Below are 16,195 nucleotides of genomic sequence, written 5' to 3'. Positions count from 1 at the left end.
ATTGATCCCTGCAGTACTCTTATATAATCATAATTTCTTTGTGGTCAGGTAGTAACTATTAGACTTTTAGTTGAAGAAAAGAACTATAAGACACTGAATTAGACTCCCAACTTTCCTTACTATAGAAATACTACTGTAACAGTCACCTACAGAAAAACCCTGATATCTGCTCTAGCTTTTATATTTCTGGCACAAGTAGCCTTGTTTTGTGGCACTCAAGTCAGCTTTATTTCCCAGCTGATATGTGCTAGCTGATATTTCCCAGCTGATATGTGCCAGCTGATAAAATATGTGCATCTAAAATGTTTAATTTAAGCCCAGACTGATTATAATTTTATCTTCAAGCAAGTTAAAGCCCATGTATAAAACTTCTCAGAGGGTTTTATAAAAATGTTACAAATTTAAGATTCAGCAGGTTTGTAGACTTGATTAACTAGTTAGAACTAGGATTACTGAACTTTGGTGTTGGTATTATATATATTTAAAGATATTCAATGCCTATCTTTCGTAAAAATAGTTTATTTTTAGGTACTAAAAATGTAGAAAATTTTTATCAAATGAATTTAATTTGAACAAGTGTATAAACTAACTGTGTTCACAGTTAAATGTCATTATAAAGTAATTTTTATAAAAAAAAAAACTGGAAGTGTTTTTAGTGGTAGTACACATTGATACTGTGCTTAGCTATTTGTGTATTAGGTGTGTACTTAAACGTAACACACAGTACTGTTTATAAAGGCAAACATGTTTTCATTGATACAGTGAAGTAATTTTTCATGTTCACAAAATTTAAATTTAGGTCTATTATATGTTTAACATATTGCAAATGTGTAATAGAAAAAAAAAATTATGTGCATAGGCTATTCTGGTAACGAATGTAGTTACGATAACGTATGATAATGTAATATGATTCAGTTTGGATAATTGTGGTAAAATGCGAACTGTAGAGTATAATTCTGGTATGCCAGTGCATAAAAGGAAGTGTTGTACTGTTACAAATATATAAGGTGCTGCATTTTGCAAGACATGATAACTATTTTCAGATAAAATTAGCAGTAACTCGACACTTTAAATTTTGATCGACAAGTCTGATCTTACACGACTTGTTTTTACAAAATTACATTGCTGAAGGAAAACTCCATGTTATAACATATTTAAAGTTTGTGTTAATTTGTTATTTATTTTAGGCCAGTAGAAGAACCGTCTATGGAACCGGAACCCGACGGATTCACACCAGACCATGATGATGAGTTCTCATATCCAATCATAGGAACTTGCCGAGCACTTTATCCATTTGATGGTAAGTATCAAGAAATCTGCAGCCTGATTTGTACTACATTTTTCCATACAATTGGTTTTGGATTATATACGTTACCTTTTAACTTAATATACGTTACCTTTAACTTGCATGACCGCTAATGTGTGATGTTGTCCGTAACTTAACTAAGAAAGACATTGTTACATTTTATAGTTAATGAAAAAAAAAATATCTTAAAGGTCTTGAAGCAACATCATTTTTATGCCCCCGAAGGGAGGCATATAGTTTTTGAACCGTCTGTCGGTCCGTCGGTCTGTCAGTCTGTCCGCAATTTTCGTGTCCGGTCCATATCTTTGTCATTGATGGATGGATTTTCAAATAACTTGGCATGAATGTGTACCACAGTAAGACGACGTGTCGCGCGCAAGACCCAGGTCCATAGCTCAAAGGTCAAGGTCACAGACATTAAAGGATAGTGCATTGATGGGCGTGTCCGGTCCATATCTTTGTCATCGATGGATGGATTTTCAAATAACTTGGCATGAATGTGTACCACAGTAAGACGACGTGTCGCGCGCAAGACCCAAGTCCGTAGCTCAAAGGTCAAGGTCACACTTAGACTTTAAAGGATAGTGCATTGATGGGCGTGTCCAGTCCATATCTTTGTCATCCATGGATGGATTTTCAAATAACTTGGCATGAATGTGTACCACAGTAAGACGACGTGTCGCGTGCAAGACCCAGGTCCGTAGCTCAAAGGTCAAGGTCACACTTAGACGTTAAAGGATAGTGCATTGATGGGCGTGTCTGGTCCATATCTTTGTCATCGATGGATGGATTTTCAAATAACTTGGCATGAATGTTTACCACAGTAAGACGACGTGTCATGCGCAAGACCCAGGTCCGTAGCTCAAAGGTCAAGGTCACACTTAGACGTTAAAGGTCATTTTTCATGATAGTGCATTGATGGGCGTGTCCGGTCCATATCTTTGTCATTCATGCATGGATTTTAAAATAACTATGCATGAATGTGTGACACAGTAAGACGACGTGTCGCGCGCAAGACCCAGCTCCGTAGGTCAAAGGTCCTAAACTCTAACATCGGCCATAACTATTCATTCAAAGTGCCATCGGGGGCATGTGTCATCCTATGGAGACAGCTCTTGTTTTTCATATTTAGTAGTGAGAATGTGGATATCTTTAAGTAAGAAAAATATTTGGTAGTTCGGGAGGAATGTCAAAACACTTCTTTAAACATGAGAAGTCCATGAAAAGCCACAAACAGGTTGTGGTTTGCAGTTCCATTACTAACATGTTGTAGTGTGTGCGAATTAAAGCCCTTTAAATAATAATAAATATCAGCTAAAAATTCCATAAATATAATTTATTTGCTTGCTTTGTAAATTCTACAAGGTTAGAATTTCAGGTTTTAGTTTTACAAATCAGGGATCATCCTAGGTCAAAATTTTAGGGAGAAGTGACTTCTTCTCCACAGAATTCAGGGAGAAGTTGAGGAATTTAAGGAGAAGAATTGGCATAGCATTCAGTTTCTTGCCTATATATATCCACTTTCTATGGGCCTAGCTGTAACTTATAAACAGTAATTATTTAAGGAAATTGATTTTTGCATTATCATTTTCATGAATTTCTAAATAAAGTATAAACTTAGCTATGAAAAAGTCGCCTTTAAATTTTTATCCGAAATTTACATGTCCGAAAATGGTAAATTTAACAGGTGCACGATCAAAACGCCGTGAAAATTTTCATTCATGTTTCGATTCTCGTACTTTTATAATGCCTGATTTTTGCATCAGCTTGTTCAGATTTATACATTTAATTTATTTATTTATTGTTTTTTTTTTCGAAAATAATACCAAACTCGTAGATAATGGCGATCTTTTTACAATATTTTGTACGGCAGTTGTGACGTCCGCGAAATCATTTTTTTATCCACAGTACCCGAGCAATTCATTTACAGAAATTGACCGTAATCATGGTAACTGAAATAATTTTTGAAGTAATCTGTAATAAAATGAAAGAATAATATACAATTGTTGCATAAGATCATGCTCTCGTTAAGTTTATCGGCTTTTTACACGCCGATTGAAAATTTTCAAAATGGCGGCGGCTTACAATTATTGATTGACACTGTGGGATATTAACGCTACGATTGGCTGAAGTTTGACAGGCGTGTAGGCGGGGTTGACTATGGATTTATCGATAATTTAATCTAGAATATGCATCAAGTTTTACAACTTTAAGTAAACAGATAATAACTCGCTGAAAAACTCGGCGATTCGGATTTCGCCCGGAGGCGATAATTAGGCGAAGTGGCCGACTTTAAAGCGACGATATCGCTCAAATCGCCTTGTAGGATGATCCCTGCAAATACAATTTTAATGTTCGGTGATTTCAATTGTTTAAACAAGTTGCAGTGTACTAAATTTTAACTTTTGAGAATACAAAAATTCCTATGAAAATTAAGAAAAAGGTGAATAGGAAAAAACAATTCTACTAAAATTAATGATTTTTATTTCGCCTTTTTCTTAACTGTTGAGAATAAAATTCTACACATAACGTATGCTCGTACAAGTATGAAATGAAAACTTAATGTGAAATTACCTAATCTCATGAGCACCGATGGAGTCGAGACGGCTATTTCATGGAGATATGAAGCTTTTGAACCTAAAATGAGTAGGCATTTTACTTGTTCATTAGGATTTCATGGATTAGCTCAACCAGAAAATTAGTCCCCCACAAATATTAATGATTTTACGGTATTGTGTTGCGATAAATTAAAAATTGAGATTTGGATCATAATTATTAAAGGGTTGTCAGAGTGATGTTTTTTAACTGTTACAGATATATATTATTTTTGTTTACTATAGCTGCAGCCGGAGGTATATATCACTATATATTATAACACATCATAAACACTTCTTATTTCTATTCTATGATGTAAATCTTGCTTATAAATGGATATGCCTTTTGAAAGCTGGTGTCATCATTAAGTCATATACACACCTACCACATGATTGGGTGACACAATTGATTTTGGTTTTTATGTCAGATGTTTTTCTTTTACTATAGAATCAACATTAAGATACTGTCTATTTTACTTACGCTGCTTATATAAGTCTGGTTGCTTAGCAACCTAAGGTGGTTGTGCATGTTTAGATTGATATCTATTCTACATTCTGATATGCTTTTCTCTGTTAAAACACTCTTAGGCTAAGAATGACGCCATGTTAACATGTGGTGGCGTCACTGTTTTTGTTGCGACTAAGAAAGAGCGCTTCTATATTTTATGTACTGTTTTAGATTAAAAGCATATTAGAATCGAAATAATTTATACCAAAACCGTGTATTAACACTACAGTGCATTCGCAATGCTACGAATCGCAATTTAACGAAATACCGAAAGTACTGTTATGCCCTTAAAGCCTGTTTTCAACTTGTTTTAGTTGCGATTTTACGAATGTACCATCTAAGTTTTCACACCTTCCATAACGGCGTGAAAATGCTTTAGAGTGGAAAGTGTCACTATCATTAAGCTGGGCGTAAACAGCGATTAAAGTGTAAAAACTAATGATATTCGAAACACATACGCTGTACACTATGACACAAGTTAATGGTTAATTTTTTCCCCTATAACTATCCGATCGGATGGCATACAAGTCACACTTGCTTCAATATCTATACATCTCAAACAGTCACTGCATAAAGAAAATAAAACAATATTTAAGTCCTGATCGTCTGTATATTGTCGTTTTATTATACCAAATAATTCAGTAAAGGGTAGCTGAGGGTATTGGAATATGCAATTGCGATTTTTTTTTTCTCGTGCAACAATGTACCCTGTATATGTTTTATGTACAGTGAATAAAAAGTGAAGAAAAAAAGACAACCCGTTCTACATTCTACATACCATCTGAGTTCAGATCCGAATAAGATTTGTAGTAAACCCAGATGTACATATAAAGTTGGTATACATGTACTCCGATACGAAAATCACATGTTTAAATATCACGGGTTACGAAGTGTAGATATTAAGGTGCTGTATAGCGAAATTTCCTATGCTATGCTCGAACGAAAATGCGATATTACGAAAACAACGACCGGTCCCTTGGCTTTTCGTAGGATCGCGATTGTACTGTATTTATATACTCGGGCAGTAATAGGTCGTACAAATAATTTCACGAGGTCTGTGCCTTGTGGAAGTATTACGCCTGACGTATAAATGCCTATGGTGCATAAATACTGTTAAAGCAGTCATTGCTATAAATTATTTCTTAAATATAGAAGTTCATTTAAAAGTGTGACCAAAATTCAAATGAAATCCTCAAGAGAAAAAGCTTTTAGCCATGTCTGCCAGCTGAATAAACATGCATAACTACCTTAAGAGGGTAAAAGACAAAATGTGGATGCACACAGCTTCCTTAAGACTAAAAAATATTTAAAGGAGATAGTTATGTAGCTTTAAAAGCTTTATTTAACTTTCCATAGGAAATAATTGTTCTGATCTGTGTGTTAAAACCTGGGTCAAGGACACACACTTACATTGCTGAAATGAATGATGAAAGACTTAACCTGTTGTACTTCAAGCCTTGATGAATGTATTTCTTTTTCTGAATTTACTACATGTCTGAACTAATTACATGTCTGAATCAAAAATATATCTGGTTTTCATATGAAGCAGTGAATGAGTTCTGTTCTGCTTACATCTGCCATTCATATTGTCTTGAATGACATATTAAATATTAATCCCAAGGTTGTAGGCCATCATGACAATTTCGTTCAAGTGTGTATTCTCATCAGCCTGCAAATTCAGCCGTTCTGGTATGTTCAGAATTCAGCCTTTCTGGCATGTTCAGAAGTCATGTGCTTATATTGTCTGAAAAATTCAGAGACAACATTTGAGACTACCAAGTCACTGGGATTTTTGAAACTGAAGTGTATACGTTTATTTCCTTGAACTAACATCAGCTAAATATACTCGGCGTCACTGAAAAGTTACCACCCTAATGACCCTTATATTGAAAAAATTGCATTGGACCGTGTTAAAAGCACAACACGACTACATTTTTAACGCAACAGAGACGTCACTCGTGTAAAGATTTGTCAAATTCGATGAACTCCATTTGAGGCACTGGCTGCGTGTGCAAGATTACTTTTTCGAGCAATGTTGACATGTTCGAAAATTCTATCGCAAATCATTCATCGCACTTGAAAGTTAGTCGATAGACTAAAAGGAATATGTTAAAAAAAACAGAATATCTTTGCTAAGAATGCCACGTTTAAGGCACGATCAATGCCATCAGGCCATTGGCATTGTTGACGCCGAACTTTCATGTCGTGAAATAGCACGTTGTATAGGCTGTTCTCGCCTGACAGTCATGCATTGGGTTAGGAGACATGATCAGACAGGGTCTATGAGTAATAGACCGCACACAGGTCATGAAAAAGTGACGTCGATATTGTATAAAAAATAAAGAGGTATATATTAAGTGGTAACTTTTCATTGACACCCAGTATATAAACTATTATAGCCTAGATGCTACTGTCCGTAAATCGCCTCTGTACTTTAATTTCATGCAAGTATTGAAATATTGTATGTTTCCCTTCCATAATGACACAAGTTTTGTTTACTGAAGATTATAGAAAGTCGAAGTTAAAGAATAAGTATTGTAGGGAAGATCAAGACTAGTGTAGTGGGAAGAGTAAGTATCATAGGGAAGACCAATTCTAGTGGGAAGAATAAGTATCATAGGGAAGACCAATTCTAGTGGGAAGAATAAGTATCATAGGGAAGACCAATTCTAGTGGGAAGAATAAGTATCATAGGGAAGACCAATTCTTGTGGGAAGAATAAGTATCATAGGGAAGATCAAGTCTAGTGGGAAGAATAAGTACCATAGGGAAGATCTAGTCTAGTGGGAACAATAAGTATCATAGAGAAGTTCAAGTCTAGTGGGAAGAATAAGTATCATAGGGAAGATCAAGTCTAGTGGGAAGAATAAGTACCATAGGGAAGATCAAGTCTAGTGGGAAGAATAAGTATCATAGAGAAGTTCAAGTCTAGTGGGAAGAATAAGTATCATAGGGAAGATCAAGTCTAGTGGGAAGAATAAGTATCATAGGGAAGATAAAGTCTAGTGGGAAGAATAAGTGTCATAGGGAAGATAAAAGAATAAGTATGGAAGGGAAGTTAAAATGATAAGTTTGTAAGGGAAGTTAAAATGGTATGTATGTTAGGAAAGTTTGAATAATAAAAGTGGTAAATAAAAGATTAAAAACAGTAGAGAAGATACAATAATTGGTATGGTAGGGAGATTAAAGTATAAATGTGGTAGGGAAGATAAAAGAATAAAATTAATGTGGTAGAGAATATGAGAAACATCTCAAGCATGGAAACAGATATATTTATTTCATGCGTTTCAATGGTTTGTTTACAAAAGTAGGGGATTTTACCCCAATAAAGAAAGAAATAATAAAAAATTTCTTTCCCTGGTAATAAACTGCATTTGAAAGTGGAATGGTACAGTAAGAAAGTAATGACATTCTTCAAAGAGACTACTCATTGTGTGTCCCTACCTACCATTAATTTTGGCCTTCAGTAATATGATACAAGTTATAGTAATTGGAAATTCTTACCACAACAAATTCAGTTAAGACATAATTGAACTTAACTTTTTACAAGAACATAGAAATACAGGCTGATACGATTAAGTATCTAAATCACATAGAACTGTTTAAATTGTTCTCATATTGTGAGATTTTGATGTGCACATGACATTGCACAGTCAATGTGAATGAATATAAAAACCATCGAAAAGGCAAGATGTGGGTTAAGATCAAAATATCTTTTATGTCATGAACATGTATGGAAATTACACATCTTTATGTTCTCCCGATAAAAGGTATTTTCATTTTAACACAGAAACAAATGATTTAGTCATGGAATATAATAAACCAGAAACTGCTTTGTCATTATATATCAGTGTTATTTAATATGGCAGTGTATCGTAGAAACTTGCCAGTTTAAGATAATTGAGCCGTGCCATGGGAAAACCAACATAGTGCATAGTGCATCCACGCAGTCTGGTCAGGATCCATACTGATTGCTTTCAAAGCCTATTGCAATTAGAGAAACTGTTAATGAACAGTATGGATCCTGACCAGACTGCCCGGATGCGCAGGCTGGTCTGGACCCATGCTGGTCGCAAACACACTATGTTGGTTTTCTCATGGCGTGGCTCAGAGATCAATGTTATAATGTAGCATGCAACAAATATTTAGCTTTACTTAGTCCTAATCAATAAATGAAGTGGTGAGAGCAAAAAAGGTCTAAGTGCATATAGAGAAAAAGGCAGATCTGTTTTTGCTTCATCCCTCAAAATTTAGACTTAATAAAGGAATATACTTATTTGTAGCTTTTGTAGAGATTATCTAAAAAGTACACTGTTCAGCTTGGTCTGTAGTGAGGTCTTTGATGGACAGCTGATAGCTAGGTTTAGAGTTAAAGTACACAACAGAAACTAAAAAAATGGTCCCAAAGATATGACATTCAGTGTCAGTTATTTGCCCCCTTTGAAACCTATGACTAAACTTAAGTAGCTGAGACTGGAAACTGTAGTTTCAAAACTCTAGCACTGTAGCATCTGATTGGTGATTTCAGAACACTGTCTTGAAATTGACCAATGTTAAGACTGCATTTTTAGACTGGTATCCAAAGCTAATAGTTGATACTCTAAAGGAATCACAGTACACCTTTTGATGAAATGACAGCCTATAGATAGAAACTAATCATAGAAAAGAAAAGGAATCATTGCCATTATCAGATATTCAATTTTTAAGACTGCCTTAAAGCAAGTTTGGAACTTTTGGCTGTGTTATGTACAATATACAATTTTTGTTTATGAAATTTTGACTTCTTTGTAGCAAAATTTTGAGGTGCCACCTTGTTGTTAAAAATTACAAGAGAAATTACTAATTTAAGCTTTAAATAGAAGAGGCGCGGTTGATTTCACTTGCATGCATGTGACATTTATGTAATTTAAATTGTCTCACCAGATGCAAATGTTTTGTGACATTCTGCATTATTTATACACTGTTACATTACATTACAGCTTATATACAGTGACGTCATGTAGTGCTCTGACACTGCACGTACTGTGTCGTCATGTGGTGCTCTGACACTGCACGTACTGTGTCGTCATGTAGTGCACTGACACTGCATGTACTGTGATGTCATGTAGTGCTGTGACACTGCATGTACTTTGACGTCATGTAGTGTTGTGACACTGCACATACTGTGACATCTTGTAGTGTTGTGACATTGCACATACTGTGACATCATGTAGTGCTGGCACATTGCACATGCTCTGATGTCATATAGTGCTGTGACATTGCACATACTGTGACGTCATGTGTAGTGCTGGCACATTGCACAGACTGTGACATCATGTAGTGCTGTGACATTGCACATCTGCTGAACATGCCTTGATACTGAACATTATGTTCATGCTGTTATACTGTTTATGATGTACATACTTTAACATAATATAAAGTAATGATGCTGTAACATTTAGCAGTGTATACTGTGTGACATTACACACATTGTGAATGCTGTGACATTGAGCAATATGTATATACTGTGACATTGCACACATTGTAAATGCTGTGACATTGAACAATATGTATATACTGTGACATTGCACACATTGAAAATGCTGTGACATTGATAATTTCTTACACACTGTAATGTTACATGGAATATACATGCTGTAACTGTAAACATTATGTATAGTGTGTAAAAATTGTGCACCTGCTTTCTATTTAGGATTTAACTCGGCCAGACAAGTGTTATGGTCCTTGACTTAGTGAAAAAATACACATTAAGTGCTAAAATGTTTGTGCAGCATAGATTGTAAAAGATATTTCACCTAGAGTCATGAAACCATGTAGAGTGACAGGAGTTGGGGGCACCTGTGTCCAATTGAAACACATCTTGTTCCGCACTTGGTAGCTATATTGTGTGTAAAAGGGGAGAATTCAACAGTTTTCGGCTGTATTGAGCAAAAAATGGCATTAAAAGTTTTTAGTGATTTTCCAGTTCGTTCAGTTATAAAAGTGACAGCTCAAAGTACTCGTGCACATTCATGCTGACTTCTCAACCAATCAGGATTAAAGATTAAACTTTATCTTACATGTTTGTGGAAAAAAGAACATTTATTAATGATTATATGTCTTTGTTTCAGCAATCAATGAAGGGTCTGTGAGCATGCAGGAGAATGAAGAAATGTGGGTATTGGAACAGGACCAGGGTGACGGCTGGACACGCGTTCGCAAAAATGACAGTTCAGAGGGATTCGTACCCACCACGTACGTACAGTGCCACTACTATGACCAAGATGCTGTCTAGCATTCGGGGAGCTAAGCTTTGGAAGATGCGGACCAGTGTGTCAAAAGACAAGAAGACTATTTCACCCAGATAATGTATAGATAAGGAGAAACACAAGCCTCTTACTTGGTGTATTCTAAACTTTAACACTTTGTGAATAGCCTGAGATATTGGGCTCTGACTAAGCATCACTTGTATTTAATACAATATACAAGATAAACCAGTGCGCAAACATTTCGCAGGAGACATAGTCTTGTGTTTCGTATACGATGAGAAAAGTTTTAAAATGGGGACAAAAAGCTACAATGCTCATACGGGCCAAAATTGTTACAGTTTACCAAAATGTTTGTTGAAGATTGTACTGAATTGTATGGATATTGACAGAAAACCTGAATATAAACCAACAGAAGGAAAATTCTGTCAGACTAATACCTCATGCACTATAAATACAGATCTAGATCTACTGCTTTTCTGATGTAAAACAAAATCTGTCTGGTTGAAATGCTTTTTCACAGAAAAATTGGAACATTGATTGTAAATTCAAAAGGATTTTGTTTGTTTATGGTGTTACCTTATTTTCTTCATTACTGTTTTTGTGAAGTTTATGTAATTTGATGAAATGTTGAATTCCAGACTGTGTTGGTAAACAGACTGTCAGTCAATTCAAGACTGTATTTGTAAATTACAGACTGTGTTTGTCAAATTGCAAACTGTCAGTTATGGACTCAGTCAATTTCTGACTGTGTCAGTTTCATATTGTGTTTGTTTCAGACTGGTATGAATTTGTTTTGAAGACTGTAGACTGTGTTTTGAAATTCTAGTTAATTATGGAGTGTGTCCCACAAACACAGACCTTTTTGTATGGTGCTGAAAGAAGGTTTTTAATGTGCTTCAGAAAATTACAATACTGCTGTCTACACTACATGTATTGTAGCATTTGGTACTATATATTTTTGTCAAGAGTTGCATAGATATGATGAAAGTTTGGGACGGCCTCTAACATTTCATGCCAAACATGTTTCAAACTTTCGCTTTGGATAAAAAAAATCGAAGACTTGCCAGTTTTCACATTGAAAACTTGTGGTATTTTAGAAAACCTTTTTACAATGGAAATAGAGATGTCTAGAATTGGAACTTCATTTTTTTGAGATGTGTTTCATTTTTGTTATTTTCAAAAGATATGTTAGCCAGGCACTTGATTGTAATTAATCTTGACATTTATTCTGATTTATTATAAGAAGATCATTTTATGTACAGCATTTTCTTCCATTATTTGCTACATATTAATTACACTGGACAGCTCTATTTAGAATAAAATATGTTAAATGAAGGTTCTGAAGAGTAGAGACTTCTGTGGTTTTCCTTAAATAGATATCTTATTTATCAAAGATGTCACTCTGCTGATACAACAGGCAGAGCTTCTGTCTTTTGTCTAGAGTTAACTGCTGCAATGGCATCTCAACCATTATCGACATTTTTATACAGCCTTGCAGGCAGCTGTAGAAATGCAAAAACAAATTCCAGCAGCTTTGTTTTGGCAGAAAAAATACCATTAATTTAATTTCCAGTCGGTTAAACAAATAGTGTAGTAACATCAAAATTTCAGTGTTGGAAGTAACTCATGATTATTGACTAACATTTGTTTAGAGTGATCTCCCTTTGAAATTTTGCAAATGGTGAGTGTAGAAAGGGGAGGTAATTAAGAATTTCAAGATCAAATCTGTACTTCACCATAACTTCCTAAGTATTTAGAAATATGTAAATACCAGATTAACCACAGAAATAATGCATGACGGTTTAGCATTTCTGTAAGTTATTTTAATGTCTGTTTTAACTTTCTGTGCAATAATTGTAGAATTTTTCTTTGTTATTTACAGTGAGTCAGCATAAAAGCCTTTATGTGCTTATTTTTGTATAGGAAAAAAATGTATCAGTTAACATTTGATTGTATGTTAATACCATTACTTGGTTACTTTTTGTATAGTTAACAAATAGGTCATAGAGTGGGATATTTTGTAAAGAATAGTGGTACATTTGTATGTTAAAATTTTTATAGTCAAGCAAAACCATTACAATTATGTAGTTTATGGTACTGTATTTATTATTTTTAGCTCTGTTTTCTGAAGTTCAAATAAGTAGAGTGCTTTCTGCTTTAATAGTAAAGAATTTTCTGTGTTGAGATAAATTCCATGGTAATGTTAGCCAGAGAGCTGAATGTTTATTCTAGAGCCTGTGAAAAACTACCAAAATTGCTATTGAAAAAATATGCAAAAAGACTAGAAAAAGGATATACATAAATATGTCTAGAATGTATAAAAATGATAGACAGAGAATGGACAAGAATACTAGAATTGTTCAAGCCCGCCCGCTTAGCTCAGTAGGTAAGAGCGTTGGTCTAAGGATCGCGGGGTCGCGAGTTCGATCCTCCAGCGGGGCGTTTGTTCTCCGTGACTATTTGATAAACGACATTGTGTCTGAAATCATTAGTCCTCCACCTCTGATTCATGTGGGGAAGTTGGCAGTTTCTTGCGGAGAACAGGTTTGTACTGGTACAGAATCCAGGAACACTGGTTAGGTTAACTGCCTGCCGTTACATGACTGAAATACTGTTGAAAAACGGGGTTAAACCCAAAACAAACAAACAAAAACTAGAATTGTTCAGAAACTAAAACCAAGATGGCTGAAGTAGTAAATGGTTTCTAAATGCCATTGGATATTTACCAATTTTTACTCCTTGTATCCTGATATTCTATAAAATTTTATTTCTTATAACAAGACACTGAATTACGATATATTATTATAGTATGATAATTTTTATATTTTCATAGACAAGGCATACACCATTATCATAACTTTATAATTGTATTATTATCATTTGTAGTATGTACAGTATGAAATCCAAAGAAAAAGAACATTTTAGCTCACCTGAGCCTGTAAGACAAGGCTGAGCTTATTGGATTAAGTAATGTCTGTCATTCATGCATAAAGATTTTTTGTAAAAAAACAACTTCTCCTCATTATTCTTTTTATAGATCTTCACCAAATTTAATCTGTAGTATGTTTGCCCAAAACTTTTTAAAGACAGTGTGCTTTGAAATAGTAGCTTTCAAATTCTTAATTCTTTCGACTTGAAATGAAATGTGAAGTTGCTCAGGTGAGCGTTACAAACCCATTGGTCCTCTTGTTCTTAATATGTTCTTTCATTCGTGACACCCCTTTATGCAATTTTTTTCTTTTGTTATTTTCTATGTCATTTATAATTTCCTTAATTACAAATTTGGTGTTGTTTCTGATATTGAATTTAAACATACAAATGGGTTCACATTAGATGACCTATGAGGAAGAGTCTTTGGTTCGTTAATTTTTATTAATGGATAATTTTCAAGCATTTATGTATAAACTGCAGGTTGTTTTTTGAAAAAATTACATTTGAGTACAAATTTGTTTTTTGTTGTTTTTTTTTGCAGCAACATAGTTGTCACAAATCATTTTCCCATTTTTTGTCTGACTTCAGTATTTTTAATATTTTTTTTTGACAAAGTACGTAAATAAAGACTAGCAGGAAGTGTTTTAAAAATTCCCACAGGGTTTTCATTGCAGGGTTGATATTAAAAGATTTTTTTGGTTGTATAATAAAAAAAAGGAAAGAAATGATTTTAGGGAAGATAAGAAAATGTTGACTTAATATAGGGAAGTAACTATTTTCTTCAATGCTAAATTGTCATTTATTCGAATGTGAAATATTGTTTTCAACATTTTGTATGAATACCTATTTTCATTATGATGTATTAACTTAAAATAACATGGTTAGAACCAGAGTGGTGTGGGGAAATGGGTGCATTCATTTAATTTTGCTGCTCAGGCCAAAACGGCTTTTTCAGAACATGGATATCCTTCCACTATAAAAATTAGTAGGACTTTTAACTTATTCAATTGGATTTGATTAGCGGATTGGTCAAAACCATGTAATCTACAAAAAAAAAAAGTCCCCCCCACCCCTCCCCCAACACATAATATGCATTCCTATAAATCTGTTCATCATACTGTTCGGCACACAATGAGCTTTACATGTTAAGAAATATCTTTTCTCATTTTGCAGACTTTCTTGGCTATAGTATAGCTCTGAAATGTATATGGACCTTTGACAGGGCTTTATGTGTAATGCATATGAAAATATTCAGTTTCAAAGCCAACATTAAGAACAGCTAAGAAGCCACATTGAATTGACACTCCTACATTAAGTATAATCACCATTTTGATTTTATCCTGATATTTCTAGTTCTCTCTCTCTTGAAAATCCACCCCCTATTACCCATAATCCAGCTCTGAATATAGTTTAGTTAAGTAATATTCAAACAAAACCATTATTGTGGTAAATGTACCAGAATAAAGAAAACCCAAACTTTTTAAAGACAAATTTTTATAGCCATTATTGTAAATAGTAATGTTATATAGTTTTCTATCAGTTATACATAAAATATAATGACCTGTAAGTATGGTGTGGTATATGATATAATTTAAAGGAGGTACCACACAAATGTTATATATAGATTTCCAGAACGGTACATTTCGGTTTTACAAAAAGTACATGTTCAAATTTTAATAAATCATCGCCTTAGTGCAAAAGTATTGTATCTGCCTCTTATATTTAAGTACAGTTACAATAGTTTTGTGCCGAAGGGACTTAATCTGTAAATATGATTGGTGCAATTTAAATGTTAGTGTTTGAAGTGATGTTTTCTCGTGCAGCGTAACTTGTAGACGAGTGTAAAAAAAATTTTCATGTTTATGTATTACGTTTTTAGCTCACCTGTCACAAAGTGACAAGGTGAGCTTTTGTGATCGCGCGGTGTCCGTCGTCCGTCGTCCGTCCGTGCATCCGTAAACTTTTGCTTGTGACCACTCTAGAGGTCACATTTTTCATGGGATCTTTATGAAAGTTGGTCAGAATGTTCATCTTGATGATATCTAGGTCAGGTTCGAAACTGGGTCACGTGCCATCAAAAACTAGGTCAGTAGGTCTAAAAATAGAAAAACCTTGTGACCTCTCTAGAGGCCATATATTTCATAAGATCTTCATGAAAATTGGTCAGAATGTTCACCTTGATGATATCTAGGTCAAGTTCGAAACTGGGTCACGTGGGTTCAAAAACTAGGTCAGTAGGTCTAAAAATAGAAAAACCTTGTGACCTCTCTAGAGGCCATATTTTTCATGAGATCTTCATGAATATTGGTCAGAATGTTTACCTTGATGATATCTAGGTCAAGTTCGAAACTGGGTCACGTAGGGTCAAAAACTAGGTCATTAGGTCTAAAAATAGAAAAACCTTGTGACCTCTCTAGAGGCCATATTTCTCAATGGATCTTCATGAAAATTGGTCAGAATGTTCACCTTGATGATATCTAGGTCAAGTTCGAAACTGGGTCACATGGGGTTAAAAACTAGGTCAGTAGATCTAAAAATAGAAAAACCTTGTGACCTCTCTAGAGGCCATATTTTTCATGAGATCTTCATGAATATTGGTCAGAATGTT

At 34.5% G+C, this 16,195-nt stretch overlaps 1 protein-coding gene across 5 annotated transcripts in view; it reads left to right on the top strand.

Annotated features, from left to right (window-relative positions):
• Positions 1–12,002, top strand: part of LOC123556273 (formin-binding protein 1-like) — a 42,728-nt gene extending 30,726 nt beyond the window's left edge. For 4 of the 5 annotated variants that reach the window (XM_053525394.1, XM_053525398.1, XM_053525397.1 and 1 more), the window contains 2 exons: positions 1,188–1,300; positions 10,519–12,002. In XM_053525394.1, the coding sequence (XP_053381369.1) occupies positions 1,188–1,300; positions 10,519–10,682 (277 nt within the window). In that variant the 3' untranslated portion in view covers positions 10,683–12,002. Of the gene's footprint in view, positions 1–1,187; positions 1,301–4,146; positions 4,159–10,518 lie in introns of all 5 variants that reach the window. The other variant, XM_053525395.1, reaches the window with a different exon arrangement.
• The last annotated feature ends 4,193 nt before the right edge of the window (positions 12,003–16,195 follow it).

This window comes from Mercenaria mercenaria, chromosome 15, assembly GCF_021730395.1.
Source record: "Mercenaria mercenaria strain notata chromosome 15, MADL_Memer_1, whole genome shotgun sequence".
NCBI lineage: Eukaryota > Metazoa > Mollusca > Bivalvia > Venerida > Veneridae > Mercenaria > Mercenaria mercenaria.
The sequence above is the reverse complement of the archived record's forward strand: the minus strand, read 5'-3'. Positions and strand labels throughout refer to the sequence as shown.